Genomic DNA, 16439 nt, shown 5'->3' on the forward strand with positions numbered 1-16439 from the left:
TATTTGATACCATTCTACTGATTCCACTCCAGCCATTGCCACGAGGCTGTCCTCCCCAATTAAGGTGACACCAACCTCCTGTGAAACCCAATGTAAGCATTTTAATACACATGTGTTTTAAAAGAGAAATTAAGTACTCTGAAACACCCAAAGTGGTTCTTCAACCTGAATATCTGTGTTAAGAGATTGTTGTCAAAACCCTTTTTGGAGTTTCAGTGCATGTAAAAGGCAGCATCAAAACACAATCATACAATCAATGATTTATAAATGCAAATGGTTTATAGCCTAAATATTTATTGATGATAAGGGACTTATGGAGAATATTTTTTGTGGAATTCCACCTTCATTTTTTCAACGCTTTATTTAGACAGATTGGAAACAGGGGGGCAGCAATAAGATGGTACATTTCGTTGGAATTTTACCCACTCAACCACACAGCCACACTGTAAGAAATTATTATGGGTTGAATTGAAAGTGACAAAACAACAACGACATATACTTAATCAAAATTAATGCAAGTAGTCCAGAGCCTGTGGTCTAGCGATAACTCACCTGGTTTAGTCCCCCCCCTCTCCCCACTGAAGACCGGGGTTCAATTCCCAGCTCCAACTCTTCAATCTGTTTCTCCCACCTATCTGTATCCCCTCTGTCATTTCAGAACTGTCTCAATAAAGTTTCAAAATATCTTTAAAATAAATGTAAGTTGCTTAAACTATTTGTTAATTCAATTTGACCAAATTCATGTAAGAATAAATCCAACTGAATATGTTGCTCAAAATGTAAGTATCTTTCATGAGGATAACCGAAGAGAGAAAATGTAGTGATTGAAGTCTTTGGTTTTAATTACCTTGCATTTCCTATCTTTCCAAGTGACTCTGTTTTTAGAGGATTGTGGGTAATTCCCAAAAATTGGACTTTATGATTTTTTCACACAGTATATGAAGTTTGAAGATAGAAAATTATATTTATATATTAGTATTAAGCTTGTTGTGCCATGACGTGTAATGGATCATAATGAATGAATATCAAAACCGTTAGACAAATTGACATTCAATGAGCACAGCAGAGAATTCCCACAGAATGTCATGGTTATTAAGAGAAGAGGTAAGGTAAGAATCTTACATTTTTACAGTACACAGTGCTGGTGGTTTGAAAACTGTTTGACAATGCCTGACAAAATGATGTAAAATGTCCACTTATAAAATACATAAAACAATGGTATACATTATGACACTTAAGAAAAAGGGATCAAATTCTGCACTTGACAGAATTCAAAACATCATAATGGTGTTTCGAAGCTTTCGAGAGAAAAAAACAACACCAAAAGAGGTATCTAATTCTGCACTGAACAGGACTTGAATAACCAAAATAATGTTTTCAATCTTTTCTGTTGGTGCTCCCAGTCCCTAGCAAGGTGTTACACAACACTTGATGATTTTGTGGTGTTACAACACACCATGTAATGTTTGGAAACATCTCAGGATGATGTGTTTCAATACTCCAGCAGTTCAGGTTTCATCTCCTTCAAGTTGGTGGCAGCTCAGTTGCCACAAGTTTTGGTGTTACAAAGCACTTAATTTTAACAGTGTAGGTGGGATAATGACCAGGCAGACAATTACCATAAGTTGCTGATGTTATCTAAACTCAGGAGATCAGTTGAAATGTGTGTAACTGCGCTGTCAAGCTGCTAAAAAGAAGAACTCCCCTCTGCCTTCAGCCACTTCAAAATGAAATTATTTTCAGCCTCTCTTTTTGACGAGGCTACGCCTGATATGCGGGCATCAAAGGCAAGCCCAACAGCTGTCTGAGAGCCTGAGGTTGACTGTGGTAAACTTCTCTGAGGTGAGCAGAAATCATGGTCTAAGATGGAAAGACTAAATAACACCAACAAAACCATGCCACACACATTCCATTGGAATATAGACAGGTCTACCACATAATTCCACCCGTCAACCTGTGATTTAAAATGCTAATTGAGTAAACCCAAAATATTGGCACATTAATTTGCATTACTTTAGCAATTGGGAGGTTAATTGAAAATCCTTAGATTTTTTAGGTCAAACTCTTCAGAAACAACCGGCTGACCTCAACCATGGCAAAAAGGCTTGTTTGGGTTTGTGTGACTCCCGTGGTGATGCATTTGGTGCGGATTGGAGACATTGCTTTTTATGAGTCTGTTGTGCATTGGGGGAAGAAAAGTATGCCTTCTACTCTTTCCAAGCACGCAGGCCTAAAACATTTCCAAGGTAAGATGAAAAATATAATTTCTCCAATAATGCCTAATGTATTTATCTTACGACATGTCCCCTAGCCTATACAAAGCTTGTGCAGGCACATGGGGGGAATACTACATAGTGTAATGTCCTGAAAAGTTCAAAGGACTCCCCTCTCCAAACCGTATCACATAATTTGGTGCAGTCGTCCGATTGTAAATAAGTGATGTAGAAGTGCATTGTCTAATGGGGCACAAGTTGGAGACGGGCGTCTTTATTCTGTCGGCATGAGCCGCCGAAGACAAAGGATGGAGACAGACGGTCTAACCTTTGATTCTTCCGAGAACGGGTATCGCCGTGTGTCAGTGTATGACCCATCGTCCACAGTCGTGCCCCGAACGCTAAACCGTCGGAAACATTTGGATCACTTCTCAACTGTCTCCAACAATCACTTTCAACTATCCGCCCAGATGGCAATTGGATTAGCGAGTGTCAAACCACCCCACATGTTAAACTAATTGACATAAAAGTGGAATTTGAGCATTGTGTTGCCTATCCAAGTATCCCATGCCTAGGTCTATTTGGTCTCTAATTGTTACATTATTCTTTATGCTTATAAATGGCAAAAGGTGATCTTCATCTTACAAAACAGCCATGTTGAGAAATTACTAAAGTCCTTTACTCAAGTGTGAATCAATCCAAGTTGGATAATGCCAGACCGAATATTATTTTATTTGGGAGAGACAGGGCATCAGAAAGATTCCTCTGTTATAATGAATTGCAACAATTACTTGAGTACATTTTCAAAAGTATCAGACCCAAACGTGTTAATACAAACTCATAAAACAGTCATGGACCTTTGCTGTCAACTTTTCATTTTTCACAACCCATATTATCTGATAGATTTTTACAGTTATACATTAAAAAAAAATCTAATTCTTACTCAAGGGACTTATCTAATAAAATCATTGGTTTAACGATTTATGTAAAGAGGTGAATTAAAATCAATGCACATTTCTGATTACTTCGATTGATTCATAACAAATCATTGCTGTGATAATTTCACACAGTGCTCTATTTAAGTACACAATTTGAGCTTCTTGTGATCTGCTTAAATGTAATATTGGAAGGCAATTTGTGTTTGAATTTTTTATTTTAAATGTATAATATAAAACGCAATAAATATTACCAGTAAATAAACTTTATTTTTTTATTTTTTTATTTTTTATACTAGTTTCTCATTTTAAAAACCTTATACAATCTAATATACATTATGAAAAGTTGTACAGCTTTTTATTTATGTTTAAAATAAGGACTCACTTTTATATGTAGATATAAATATATATATATATATATTTTGTCAAAATATATGATCATATTGTCAAGGAAACCAAAAAATTAGACAAACATACATCGCAACATAAAAGTTATAAATAAAGGTCCAAGTGAACATTTTTGGGAGTAAAGTGGGGTCTTTTCTTAGCGTCTGTGCTGCCTGCCTAAAGTTGCCCATAGTCAGTGTTAGCGGCAACCGCACCCTTCCACTACCATTTCCTGGTAGTTTTTTAGGACCACCTTGTCGTGTTCGTCCAGGTAGAGCATGGAGATGGCACTGAGCTCCGTGGGCACGCAGCAGGCTTTGGGAATGTTGGTGTTCACCGAGTTCACCAACGTCTGCACGATGGCGTGGTTGGTAGAGTTCAGGTGATCTGCCAGGGGGAAGGGGCACTCCCCATGGCAGTAGTATGCCTGGTACCCTGGGGGCGCCACTATCCAGTCATTCCAGCCCACATCGCTGAAGTCCACGTACAGCGCGTGACGGCGGCAGTTGCGGTTGCGCTTACGCCCCCGCTGCTTTGGGCTGCGCTTGGCCCGGCGCGTCAACGGGTGGCCCTTGCCGTCGTGGCCGAAGGTGACCAACAGGGGGCGTAGCTGCTCCCAGTCCTCCCCGGGTTCCTGGTGCAGTGAGCGGCTGATGCGCACGTGGCGGCCCTGGTGGCGCGGTGTCTGGTTGAGGTGCTGGACCTCCACAGCCAGCCCATGGTTGGGCAAGCGCTCCCGTGTCCAACGCAGCACGGCGGGGCTCACGTCGAAGCTCTCCCAGCGCGAGGCGTTATGGCGAACCAGCCGCGTGTCCAAGAGCCGCGTGATTAGCTGCCCAGCCCGCGGGGGCTTCAGAACCTCGTACACGTTTATCCGGTGGAGCCCCTCCTTGTCCCCCCCGCTCCCCGAAATGGCCTCATCGATCTCCTGCCGGAACAGACGCAGCTCGGCCGACGAGAGCAGCTCGTCCTCTGGGATGCTGCTGAGATTGAAGAGGAAGCGCAGCGGGGTGGCCTCGCCATTTTTCGTCTGAAGATCCCCCGGATGAACCCGCTCCATGTGCTCTGAGAAAGAAAACCGGACACAGTCAATGTCAGCACTTTTATCAAGGGAGTCTGTACGAGCTGCCATCTTGACTCTGATGAAAGCATCTATAGGTTTGATTTAAGAGGTAATCCTTGAACTGAGTGAAGTGATTGCTTCAATTCAGAATCCAGTTCAATAGGGAAAAAAACTGTTGACCTAAGTGAGCTCTCAAAGGAAGGACCTTACATGACAAATATGGTAAAATATGAAAATATTGAATTTCCCTTCCCTTCTCTCTTGTTACTATTTACTTGTTCCCTCAAACGATTACACCGCCGGTTGTTTAAAGCAGTTCCCTTTCGGTCAATTGTCAGTGTAACATGCTTTAACTATACTTCCTTATATATCCATAAGGACCTTCCAGGACTTCCCACAATGCCTTTCTCTGAGCGCTTTGATGAAACATGCATTACTTAGAGGGTGGTGATTAACGTACAGGAGCTACAGTATAAACAGAGGGTAGCTATTCCATGCAAAGTCTGCAGATTTCTGGCAAGATCACCATTGTTGGGAAAGGAATGTTGTGTCTACTATTTTTCTGCTCAATCTGGCCCTGTTATTTCACACCGAGGCCTTAATCTTACCCAGGTGGTTTGCATTATTAAAACCTGCTGTGTTTTTTGATTGGCTCTGCAGTTTGTTAACTGGGGACATTTATCATTTTCATCATGAATAATCATTACGGATTCCCACAGACAATCCTTTGGTGGTGGGGCAGCTAAGACTAGGTGGAGGCCTGAAAAACAGTTTTTTTTTACCATAGCTCAAACGTGAAACTAACATGCTTATCACATAGTTTTCCTTCCATAGCTCCGTCATTGTAAACTTGAACTTGGTGCCTTGAATAAGTACAGTTGAAGTTGGAAGTTTACATACACTTAAATTGGAGTCATTAAAACTTATTTTCAACCACTCCACAAATGTCTTATTAATTAACAAACTATAGTTTGTGGCAAGTAGGTTATGACATCTACAGTGTGCAGGACTAGTCATTTTCCCAACAATTGTTTACAGACAGATTATTTAACTTTTAATTCACTGTATCACAATTCCAGTGGGTCAGAAGTTTACATACACTAAGTTGACTGTGCCTTTAAACAGCTTGGACAATTCCAGAAAATTATGTCATGGCTTTAGAAGCTTCTGATAGGCTAATTGACATCATTTGAGTCAATTGTAGGTGTACCTGTGGATGTATTCCAAGGCCTACCTTCAAACACAGTGTCTCTTTGCTTGACATCATGGGAAAATCAAAATAAATCAGCCAAGACCTCAGAAAAAAAATTGTAGACCTCCACAAGTCTGGTTCATCCTTGGGAACAATTTCCAAATGCCTGAAGGTACCATGTTCAACTGTACAAACAATAGTACACAAGTATAAACACCATGGGACCACGCAGCCGTCATACCGCTCAGGAAGGAGACGCGTTCTGTCTCTCAGGAAGGAGATGCGTCCAAGAGATTAATGTTCTTTGGTGCGAAATGTGCAAACCAATCCCAGAACAACAGCAGAGGACCTTGTGAAGATGCTGGAGGAAACAGTTACAAAAGTATCTATATCCACAGTAAATTGAGTTCTAGATCGACATAACCTGAAAGGCCACTCAGCAAGGAAGAAGCCACTGCTCCAAAATCGGCATATAAAAGCCAGACTACGGTTTGAAACTGCCCATGGGGACAAAGATCGTACATTTTGTAGAAATGTCCTCTGGTCTGATCAAACAAAAATAGAACTGTTTGGCTATAATGATCATTGTTATGTTTGGAGGAAAAAGCCTAAGAACAGCATCCCAACTGTGAAGCACAGGGGTGGCAGCATCATGTTGTGGGGTGCTTTGCTGCAGGAGGGACTGGTGCACTTCACAAAATAGATGGCATCATGAGGATGGAAAATTATGTGGATATATTGAAGCAACATCTCAAGACATCAGTCAGGAAGTTAAAGCTTGGTCGCAAATGAGTCTTCCAAATGGACAATGACCCCAAGCATACTTCCAAAGTTGTGGCAAAATGGCTTAAGGACAACAAATTCAAGGTATTGGAGTGGCCATCACAAAGCCCTGACCTCAATCCCATAGAAAATGTGTGGGCAGAACTGGAAAAGCATGCGCGAGCAAGGAGGCCTACAAACCTGACTCAGTTACACCAGCTCTGTCAGGAGGAATCGGCCAAAATTCACCCAACTTATTGTGGGAAGCTTGTGGAAGGCTACCCGAAATGTTTGACCCAAGTTTAAATTGTTTAAGGCAACGCTATCAAACACTAATTGAGTGTATGTAAACTTCTGACCAACTGGGAATGTGATGAAAGAAATAAAAGCTGAAATAAATAATTATTTCTACTATTATTCTGACATTTCACATTCTTAAAATAAATCAGTGATCCTAACTGATCTAAGACAGGGAATTTTTACATGGATTAAATGACAGGAATTGTGAAAAACTGAGTTTAAATGCATTTGGCTAAGGTGTATGCAAACTACAGACTTCAGCTGTATCTTATTACTTTGTAGTGATCCTAAAAAATTGGACTAAATTGAAGCGGTATATAATGGAATTTATATAATAAACAACTTAGTTTGAGCTTATTTATCCAGCTCAAAAAAAGTCTCCAAGCATGTTATTAGCATAGTTTGACAGTGGGAAACAAAACACCCAAAGAGAGCAGTAGAAACAGATCTTCAAGATAACACACACACACACATTGCATCATAGACAGGCGGCTGAGCCTCCTTGTGCCTGAGTGGCCTTGGTGCTGTGCTGTGCCGTGTTAGACAGTCTGTTAGACAGGCCCCATTAAGGCAGACTAATCCCTACTCCCCTGAGGGCAGACATGTTCTTCTTCAGCCCTTCAGCTCTGCCTGCTCGTCCATCCACTACACTAGACTACTGTCACACAGTGTTTGATCTCTGGATTACACAAGACAAATATCTGATTTAGAGCACATACTTTATCCACATATGTTATGGGAAGGTCCTTGTTGCACATAAATAGCCTACATGTTTACCTCTCTTTCCCTCAGTTTTACATGAAGCCTGTTTTTAAAACTGTTCTTTCTGACTGAGCTATCCATTTTACACTTACATCTTGTATAGTTGTCAGTATACACTTAGCATCCATGCTAACATATCGCTCTTACACAAACTGTGGATAACCAAGGAGCGTGAACGTTTCCATGTTAAAACATTTAAACAAAATTAGGATCTTTAACTTTAAGAACATTTCAATCACAATGCAGCCGGCTCACCTGCTCTTTCTCTTCGCTAATGATGCGAGAAAGTGTTCGATCTCCGGTCTGTTGTGTGTAGAGTATCCTAGCCTATTCATTGATGATAGGCCCTGCTTTACTAAAGTTGCAAGCCAAGAAATGTCAAAATATATCATTTCACTGTGAGATACACAGTTGAAGTCAGACGTTTACATCCACTTAGGTTGGAGTCATTAAAACTCGTTTTTCAACCACTCCACAAATGTCTTGTTAACAAACTATAGTTTTGGCAAGTCGGTTGGGACATATACTTTGTGCATGACACAAGTCATTTTCCCAACAATTGTTTACAGATTACACTGTATCACAATTCCATTGGGTCAGAAGTTTACATACACTACATTGACTGTGCCTTTTAAAATGCTTGGAAAATTCCAGAAAATGATGTCATGGCTTTAGAAGATTCTGATAGGCTAATTGACATCATTTGAGTCAATTGGAGGTGTACCTGTGGATTTATTTCAAGGCCTACCTTCAAACTCAGTGCATCTTTGCTTGACAAAAACTCAGTTTAAATGTATTTGGCTAAGGTATATGCAAACTTCGGACCTGTAGCTTTTGATTGGTGATAGATCGGCCTAGTGCACGGCTCTGACTCCGTCTGCCTGGTGGCCAACCTGCCTATATACTGTGCCCCTCACCTCTTTCTCTGTCCCTTGCTAGCTAGCTATGAAAAATGTGAGTGTTTGTGTTCTTGGAAGTACGGAAACAAATCAGTCCCCCCCCCCCCGTTCCAAAAATACAGGAGTCGATTACTAGCAGAAGATGTCTTTCTTCTTTCTACTAAATGTCTTGGTAAGTCACGGTATTTAATCAACTTGAAAGTGCGTTTTTTTTAGAGGAGAGAGTGGTCAGCGTGCAGGCAGCTCAAGATTATTTGATTGACAGTTCTGGTCGCCTAGTGAAGCGGAATTCCTTTACAGAGAAGTGGTGCTTCAAAACTATCTCCAGAGAGGATTTTGTGTCTGCACTTAAAAACAGTAGTGTACCTTTACAGAGAAACAAACATGCCAAAGTCGATGAGCTTTCAAGGGTATATAGTTGTGGTAGATATAACCATTACTCTATGTTGTGAATTGACATGGAAATGTATGATTTCTTTTCTTATGGTTTTAACGATAAGTTAAGAGTTTTCACTCCAGCTCTCCAGAGTTCTCCAGTCTGTCTGCTCTGCTCCCAGTGCACACATTGTTGGCAGGAGGGACTTTATTTAGAAGGCTACAGAGTAGCATTAAAGATAATTGCATGTGGAGGAAGGTCCCTCTTAAAGGGCCCTAGCTCCATCTTAACTGGTGGAGACATGAGAGAGAGGCACACTATTGCTGGTCAAGGGCTTTTTTTTAAGCCCTTGTGCTGGGTGGGGTGAGAAGTGTAACTCAATAATATGATGGTATGCTTTTCCTTGAGCTGCTAACCAAACACACGGCTGGCTTTGTCGGACCACAGATTCTCTCAGGAGTAGGGGAACTTGTCTGACTGAATTCTTGCCCCCTCTTTGGCCACCATTTTGTGACCACATCCTTAGATGTCATAGTTTATGTTAAAGGTGGGAGGGGATGTCTTACATTTATGTTTAAGTGGTGTAGGAAATGTCGGATTTTCCAATTATTTTTTTCGATGAGAGATGGGGATTCTTTGCTTACGGGTCCACACCCAGGCTAAAAAAAATACGTTCTGGGAGATATGTGTTGCCATCACTATTGTAATGTTATTGAATGGGGATGGATTGTTGATGTCCAGAAAATAAAAATGGTTCAAGATTATTTTTTAGGGAAGGCAGTGCTTCATTCCAAACCATTTGCTGTTTCAGGTGCTGGTTGACCAATTACCTTGACTTACAGTAGATGTTCTATACCGAGCTCTGTACATGGATTCTATAATGGGGCATACGTCATAGACATGCACTGTAACTGTACACTATGAAATATGCACCTTTCCCATACTTATCAGAGGAAAGGTTATATCACCTCTGGATATCCACATGTACTCAAAATCCATGCAGATCGCTCTTTCTGATCAATATATTGATTAGGTTTGGGGCCTGGGCCCCTCTGTACAGACAGACATTTACCCACTCACTCTCTCTTTACCTTCGTGGTGGAAGCCCCTCACGGTGTTGGCGCGGCTAGCCGACCTCTCAGGGTACTCAAAGGCGGCATCATGGGCACCGGCCTCCTCGGCCTCACCCGACTGCAGTCGGTAGAGGTCCAGTAGGTAGCGTGGCACGGTGGCCGAGCGGCTGGGCCGCGGTCGCCTCTGCAGCCCAAACATGTGCAGCAGCGTGGCCTCAAAGTCCCGCAGCAGTTCATGGCTCTGACCAGCAGTCCGGCTCTGCAGGCCCGGGGCTTTCTTCTTCCCTTCTTCAGGTATCAGACTAGCATGGTTGCTCTCTCCCAGCAGGACTTGGCATAATAAAATGACCATCAGCATTCGATTACCAGGAATCATGATGTCTCTGGGAAGGCAAAGACAGAGTAAAAATAAACAAGTGGTTGGTAGAGGGAGGGAGTTTAAAAGAGGACATGGAGTGTGTGAGAGAGAGAGTGAATAGAAAGAAAGAGACTGTTATAAAGTGCCATTCAACATTTGTCTACCCTTCCTAAATCTCCTCCTTTTTCTAACATAACCTCCACCCCGTAGGACCCTTGACTAATGTTCACTGTAAATGTCCTCTAATTGGTTATAATTGTCCTGTCTGGCTTGTTTACAGTAAAATGTCCTCCGATCAGATATCTTCCCTCTACAGTTTCTCTGGCGAAATCCTCCAAGAGTTAACGGCTGGTTAAAAACACAGCTTTTTGAATGGAATCTGGGGGCCATTATTGTTACCCTCTCTCTCTCCCTCGTCCACTATGATTAGACACATAGGAGAAACAACCCTGGGGTCAAAGCAAAGTCTTAATTCGTTAAGTAGCCGAGTCACTCATAAGGCTGACCCAACCAAGGAGTCAAAGGACCATGTGCCGCACATTCCACCAACATTTTCTCTGTAAAAGTGAGATTAGACGCTTTTCCTTTTCACTAGTGCCATAGAGTTATTTAATATTTAAAAAATTATGACCAACCTCAAATCAATGTTCTGAGAAAAAGGGAGAAATGCAGAAAGCTGTGGCAATGGTGTCACATGGAATGAATTGAATAAGCGTGGTCCACTTACCGACAGAAAATAAAGCATGGGAAAACAGTCCATGTTTGTTGGGAGCCAGCAATGGACGCGTTCCTCAAGGAAATGTTACGTGGTGCTGGGGGGGCTGCTTGAGAGCGTTGGAGTGACCCTGTTCCTGAGATTTGCAGAAGAGAAAAGGGACATTGTTGTCATTGTAGTCTAGCCAGCGGAGAGGAAAGTACTTCTGGCTTTGACTTAACATGTATGTATGTGTGTGTGTGTGTGTGTAACCCAGTCTCTCTTTAAGGATTTTCACACAGACACATGGGGTAAAAGGTTACGCTAATGTTCTCTTTTCTGTAACTGGCAAGTCAGAGCAGGGAAACCGACTAAGAGCAGTTCCCAGAAGTTTGATGCCTTCTCAGACACCACAAATGAAATAAAAACAAAAAATGAAACAGCAAAAACACTTCATGTAACAATATGATTTTTAAATGTTCTACTCCATAATCTTCAGACATTTTTTAAAGAGATCAAGCCACAACACCCATCCACACTCCATAAGCAATTTGTCTATCAATTGAAAAACAATATTGTCTTGCTGTTTTGAGGTAGTAGGATCAAGTCATTGTAGAGAGCATACATTTACATAAACACTGCCATGTCTATGCAGAACACACAGACAGGCAGACAGAGTGGACCCTCTCTTGTCCTCCCTCCTCATTAAGGCCAGCTATCAGATGGTTCATGATAGCTCTGTATTGATTAGTAGTGAATTAATCTGCATCCCAATGGCCTCAACAAAGGAGGCCAAAAGCGCTTTTTCAAGAAACTTAAAGAGCACCCCCCCCAACCTGTGTGAGCACCCATCAAAAAGAGACCCCCCTCGGTCCTCCCACCCTCCTTTCCTCAGTTGTCCGGAGATATGTGGAGCCGCTGATGACAGGCCTGTTGCTCTGCTCTTTGACCAGACCGGCATCAATAGGCCCAAGGCCAACCACTATGGACTCAGCCAAGTACTAATGCTTTTCTATATGCTGTCCTCCCTGCAAAAGTGTAAGTTAGACATACTATATGTACCTACACACTATCTTTATCTTTAGTACATTGAAGATCATTTTTATACTGTAGTCTCAAACCTGTGTGATACGAGTCTGTTGCACCTGGCGGTTTGTTTTCCAACCTGATCAAAAGCATTATTTGCTGTGTGAATGTTTTTCTGTACCGGTATGTTCATGTATTTTTACGCTGCACAAGAGTAGCCTTTCGGAGATGATAAAGATCTATTGAATTGAATTGTTTTTCCAGACCAGCCAGACTTCACACGAATTTGCCACTGCAGTATATTAACAACAAGAATCGTGTTATACAATTCACTCCAGATTGTCATGGCGAGGCAGTTCTAGAACTGAGACAATTCTCTCCAATCCCTCTATACACAGTGTTCTGTCCAGTAGATGGTTTACGCCCATTCTGTGGATCTATGACATCACAACAAGAGGGACTTGGCCCTAATGAATCTCTTGCTTAAACACACATTACTGAATCACACTAATAAAATTAACGAGTGTTTGTAAAATAGGGCCTGGGCAAACAGTACCACAGAGCAGACACTCCGACTCAATGGGTGAGAGCGACTGAGCATTTCGTCATCAGTTTGGAGCCCATTCCACTGGAACTGGACCAAGCGCTACAAGAGCAAAGATGCACATTAACATCATGTCCACACTCACTGTGTGTGTGTCCGGGTTCATATCTCAGTGTTTATCTTTTTCCCTCCATGGCTCACTGTGCATGTAATCAAGGAAATCTTTTCACTTTTTTTGTAACAAAATTAGACATTGACCTTTGTGCGACCTTGTGTTCTTGGTCGTGACACAAGGTCCTGTGTTGTGTGAGTGCTGACTGGTGTGTGTGTGTGTGTCTGCCAACCCGTGAGAACCATGGCGAAGAGGCAGTAGGGTTCTGAAAATGATCAGCTCTATTACCCATGGGGTGGAGGGATAACGTGTGTGTGCATCTCTGACAACAACCGCTCATTGTGCCGAGAGGGCCTCTCCCATGATTACAGCGATTCAGATCGCTAAAAACAAGTGACTACAGAACTTCTTACAGAGCCACGTATTAAGTCGGTGTATTCCCCAAGTATGTTGACAACCTACGGCAGGTAGCCTAGCAGTTAAAGGCGTTGGACCAGTAACTGAAAGGTTGCTGGTTCCAATTCCTGAGCAGACTAAGTGAAACACCTGTTGATGTGCCCTTGAGCAAGACACTTAACCCTAATTGCTCCTGTAATTCGCTCTGGGTAAGAGCGCCTGCTAAATGAGTCAAATGTCAAATAAAATGACTGTGCCAGCTGATCTAAAGAGCATATAGGGATGTAACCAACAATGATGCTCATCACATTTCTTCCTCGTTCTGCTCTTATATTGTAATAACCACTGTATAAGAGGGTGTCTAAAAGGATAAATAACTATACGATTGAACCCTTTTACTGTGTTGTTATTCAGCTCATCAGCTGTGAGGCAGGCCTAAAGTAGCAGAGAGGGACAGTCCGGGAGAAAGCGTAAAATTCCAAGTCTGAGTTTTGAACCGAACAAGGGACAGCGCCATATTTTGCAATGAATGTATTGTTGCCCAGGGTGCAATTAAGCCTGGGCAGTTTGCTTCCTCTGGTCTGGCATAGTCCTCCTCCCTAGGCCTTTATTTGACTCCTCTCCCCTCTCTTTTTCTCTCTCTCCCTCTAACCAGAGATAATGTGATCAGACTATACACATGGCCCTTTAGATGTGTTTCCTGAGAAATTTGACAGGGGGGGGCATTAAGTTCACAGAAGCATTCATATCCCATGTTTCTTTTCTGTACAGTGGATTTTTTAAGAATCATTTTAAAAACCATGGTACACTCGATAGGGTAGGTATATACTTGGTTGAAAGTAAAGCCTGATAGCTCTACTCATTTCTGACAATAAGTTGTGTACAAGAACAGCAGCAACATGGTTTTGAAGACAGTTCTAAGACAAATGGATATTTCGAGTTATGTCTCCAATCACAGTCAATAATTATCAGTTGATCTGTCAAATTAGTGTTGTATATTTTAACATTCTTATCAGTTCATTAAACATTTAGTGGTTTTCCCCATTGAAGTTGTAATGAAAGTGAATGGCCATATCTTTAGGGCCAAGAAACAGTTTGATGTGACAGCAAAGTTATTGAAGCTTGTGCCAAGGCAGGTTCATAGTTCATCGTTGAATGATAAATCTATAACCGCTAATGATCACATTTTGTATTCATCCCTTTTTTCGTTTGTTATTCTTCTTTTTTAAGCTATAGGCCTAAGCGTCGGTCTGTTTGTACTTAGCAAAGAGGCCAACTTCTCAAAATTAAGAACAGATACGTTTCCTCTTACTGTCAGCTCCATGCCCAAATCCGCTCTTAGAATTACTTGCTGTAAACTGTGGAATTCTGGTGGAGCCATTAGTCATCAAATCATTAATTCAAACAAACGAGTAATGTAATGATTGAAACATTTGGAATAGGCTAGTGTAAGTGGATGCAGATTGAGCAGTGCGAAGGTAGGCTACATGCGTCGAAGAGGTCAGCTTGAGTCTGTAGTCCTGTAAACCTGCTGTCCCTCATTGTATTATTGAGACTTTCTACAAAAACGTCTAAATTCGATAGGCTACATAGACTTTTGAATTAGTGTGTAAGCCATGTGTTTGTAGTAGCGGTATAGATTTTTTTTTAAATGGTCGTACCATTGCGTCGTCCTACGTTTCCATTACATTTTAAATCCAGGCATTTGTTCTTAAATAACCATTGGGTATCGAAATGATAATCATATTTTTTAAATGTTAAATAAGTTTTGCATTTGAGAAATTTAAAATAGCCTAACTGAGGAACGTCGATAAATTTACGCATGGAAGACCAGTGTCTCTTTGTCCAGGGGTGTCTAATCAATAAAAGTAGGCTTCGACTATAGGCCTACATATGGACTCAGTCCAAAATCTGACAAATCAGTAACAACCTAGAGATAAATGTTTTGATGAAAACATGCAGGTAGCCATTCCAAATTGTTACAAAATAGGAAACACGCGCACAATACTGTTCGTGCAGGTGTCTAACCCAGAGCCAATTTGTCGACAACCACAAAAAAATCTATTTATGCAAGTTACAACAGTTAAAAACTCAAAAAGTAAGTATTCGTAACATTCTTTAACAGAAAAGTGCCTCATTAGTCGTTTAAGTTAAACACTTTCTGACACCATTGTCCTAGTATGCGTCAGGGTATACCTTAATCAATGTATAACTTCGGATCAAATTATTTTCATGAAGTAGCTTCAGTAATCCGATTAAATGCAATAGGATGCATTTAATGTTCAGTATCACGAACATGATACTTTGTTGATGGGCTAACATTCTCAATTCTGCTATTTCAATCATGTAAATGGCTTTAAATTTGTTTTTAAATGTGGCCCGTCTGAACCTTCTGCAATTTTGTAGCCTAATCCTGTACGGTACTTGGATAGATGTAATGTTATGTCAATTTATCGACATGCTACAGATATGAAGTTGAGCGTGGCTTACCATCAGTAGGGGTACAGGTAGTATCCTCGAGAAAAGTAAATATGACAAAAGAAAGTGTGAGCTCTCCACACGCAATGGAAGTCCTGGTGTAAAGCATGTACTGCAAACGCCGAATGAATTTACCGAGAGGTACCGTGGTGCTTTCGGATCATTGATTCCTTAACGACCACTCTAAAAAAACAAGAGGCGAGACGATGGCCGGAGACCGAAGCCGTAGATGTATGAAGCAGCGTATGATTGCAGCGGGGTTCCTATCTCCAGAAGTTCATGAGGGCGGAACACTGCGAGGACAGGCGTACTCTCCAACTGATCATGCATCTATTGCCCCTTGCCGTTTTTATGTGTCCGCCCTATTTAGCCTTCATGCCTTCATGCCTCCTCCTACCCCCTCTACTCCCTCCACCCCCACTACGCCCCATTCCGCTGTTTCAAACACCTAAGATAAACCCCCTCCACTCTCTCTCGAAGAGAAACACATTATGCGCAATATGTTTCAGACTAATAATGAGTTGAAACTTTCTAATATTATTTTTTAATATTAGACATTTCGACCTGTAATTTGTCTGAAATATGTAATACAACATTGCTACCCTGCTAATTATTCAGATACATTTTTAATGCCAACACTTTTAGTGCGTTCTGTTTTAAAAGCATGAGTGCGTTATTATGTTTTGACTGCACCTGGTCGACAAACCACCTCACATAGCCTAAATTGTCCATTCAATATGTATTTTTTAACTGATGTGCGCGGAGCTGCATGAATACACTTCAACTCCACATTAGACCCATCACAGAGCTAATAACGGCACAATTGCGCGTCCATTGCGCCTTTCTATTTCTTCCTCAATCTCAATGTC

At 41.5% G+C, this 16439-nt stretch overlaps 1 protein-coding gene across 1 annotated transcript; it reads right to left on the reverse strand.

Annotated features, from left to right (window-relative positions):
• Positions 1-342: 342 nt before the first annotated feature.
• On the reverse strand, positions 343-15925 carry LOC118362655 (bone morphogenetic protein 4-like). The gene is made up of 4 exons (XM_035743174.2): positions 15583-15925; positions 11048-11171; positions 9981-10345; positions 343-4600 (listed from the first exon to the last, which is right to left on the reverse strand). The coding sequence occupies exons 1-4, from the start codon at positions 15677-15679 to the stop codon at positions 3735-3737; spliced, it is 1452 nt and encodes a 483-aa protein (XP_035599067.1). The 5' UTR covers positions 15680-15925; the 3' UTR covers positions 343-3734.
• Between the last annotated feature and the right edge of the window lie 514 nt (positions 15926-16439).

This window comes from Oncorhynchus keta, chromosome 29, assembly GCF_023373465.1.
Source record: "Oncorhynchus keta strain PuntledgeMale-10-30-2019 chromosome 29, Oket_V2, whole genome shotgun sequence".
NCBI classification, from domain to species: domain Eukaryota; kingdom Metazoa; phylum Chordata; class Actinopteri; order Salmoniformes; family Salmonidae; genus Oncorhynchus; species Oncorhynchus keta.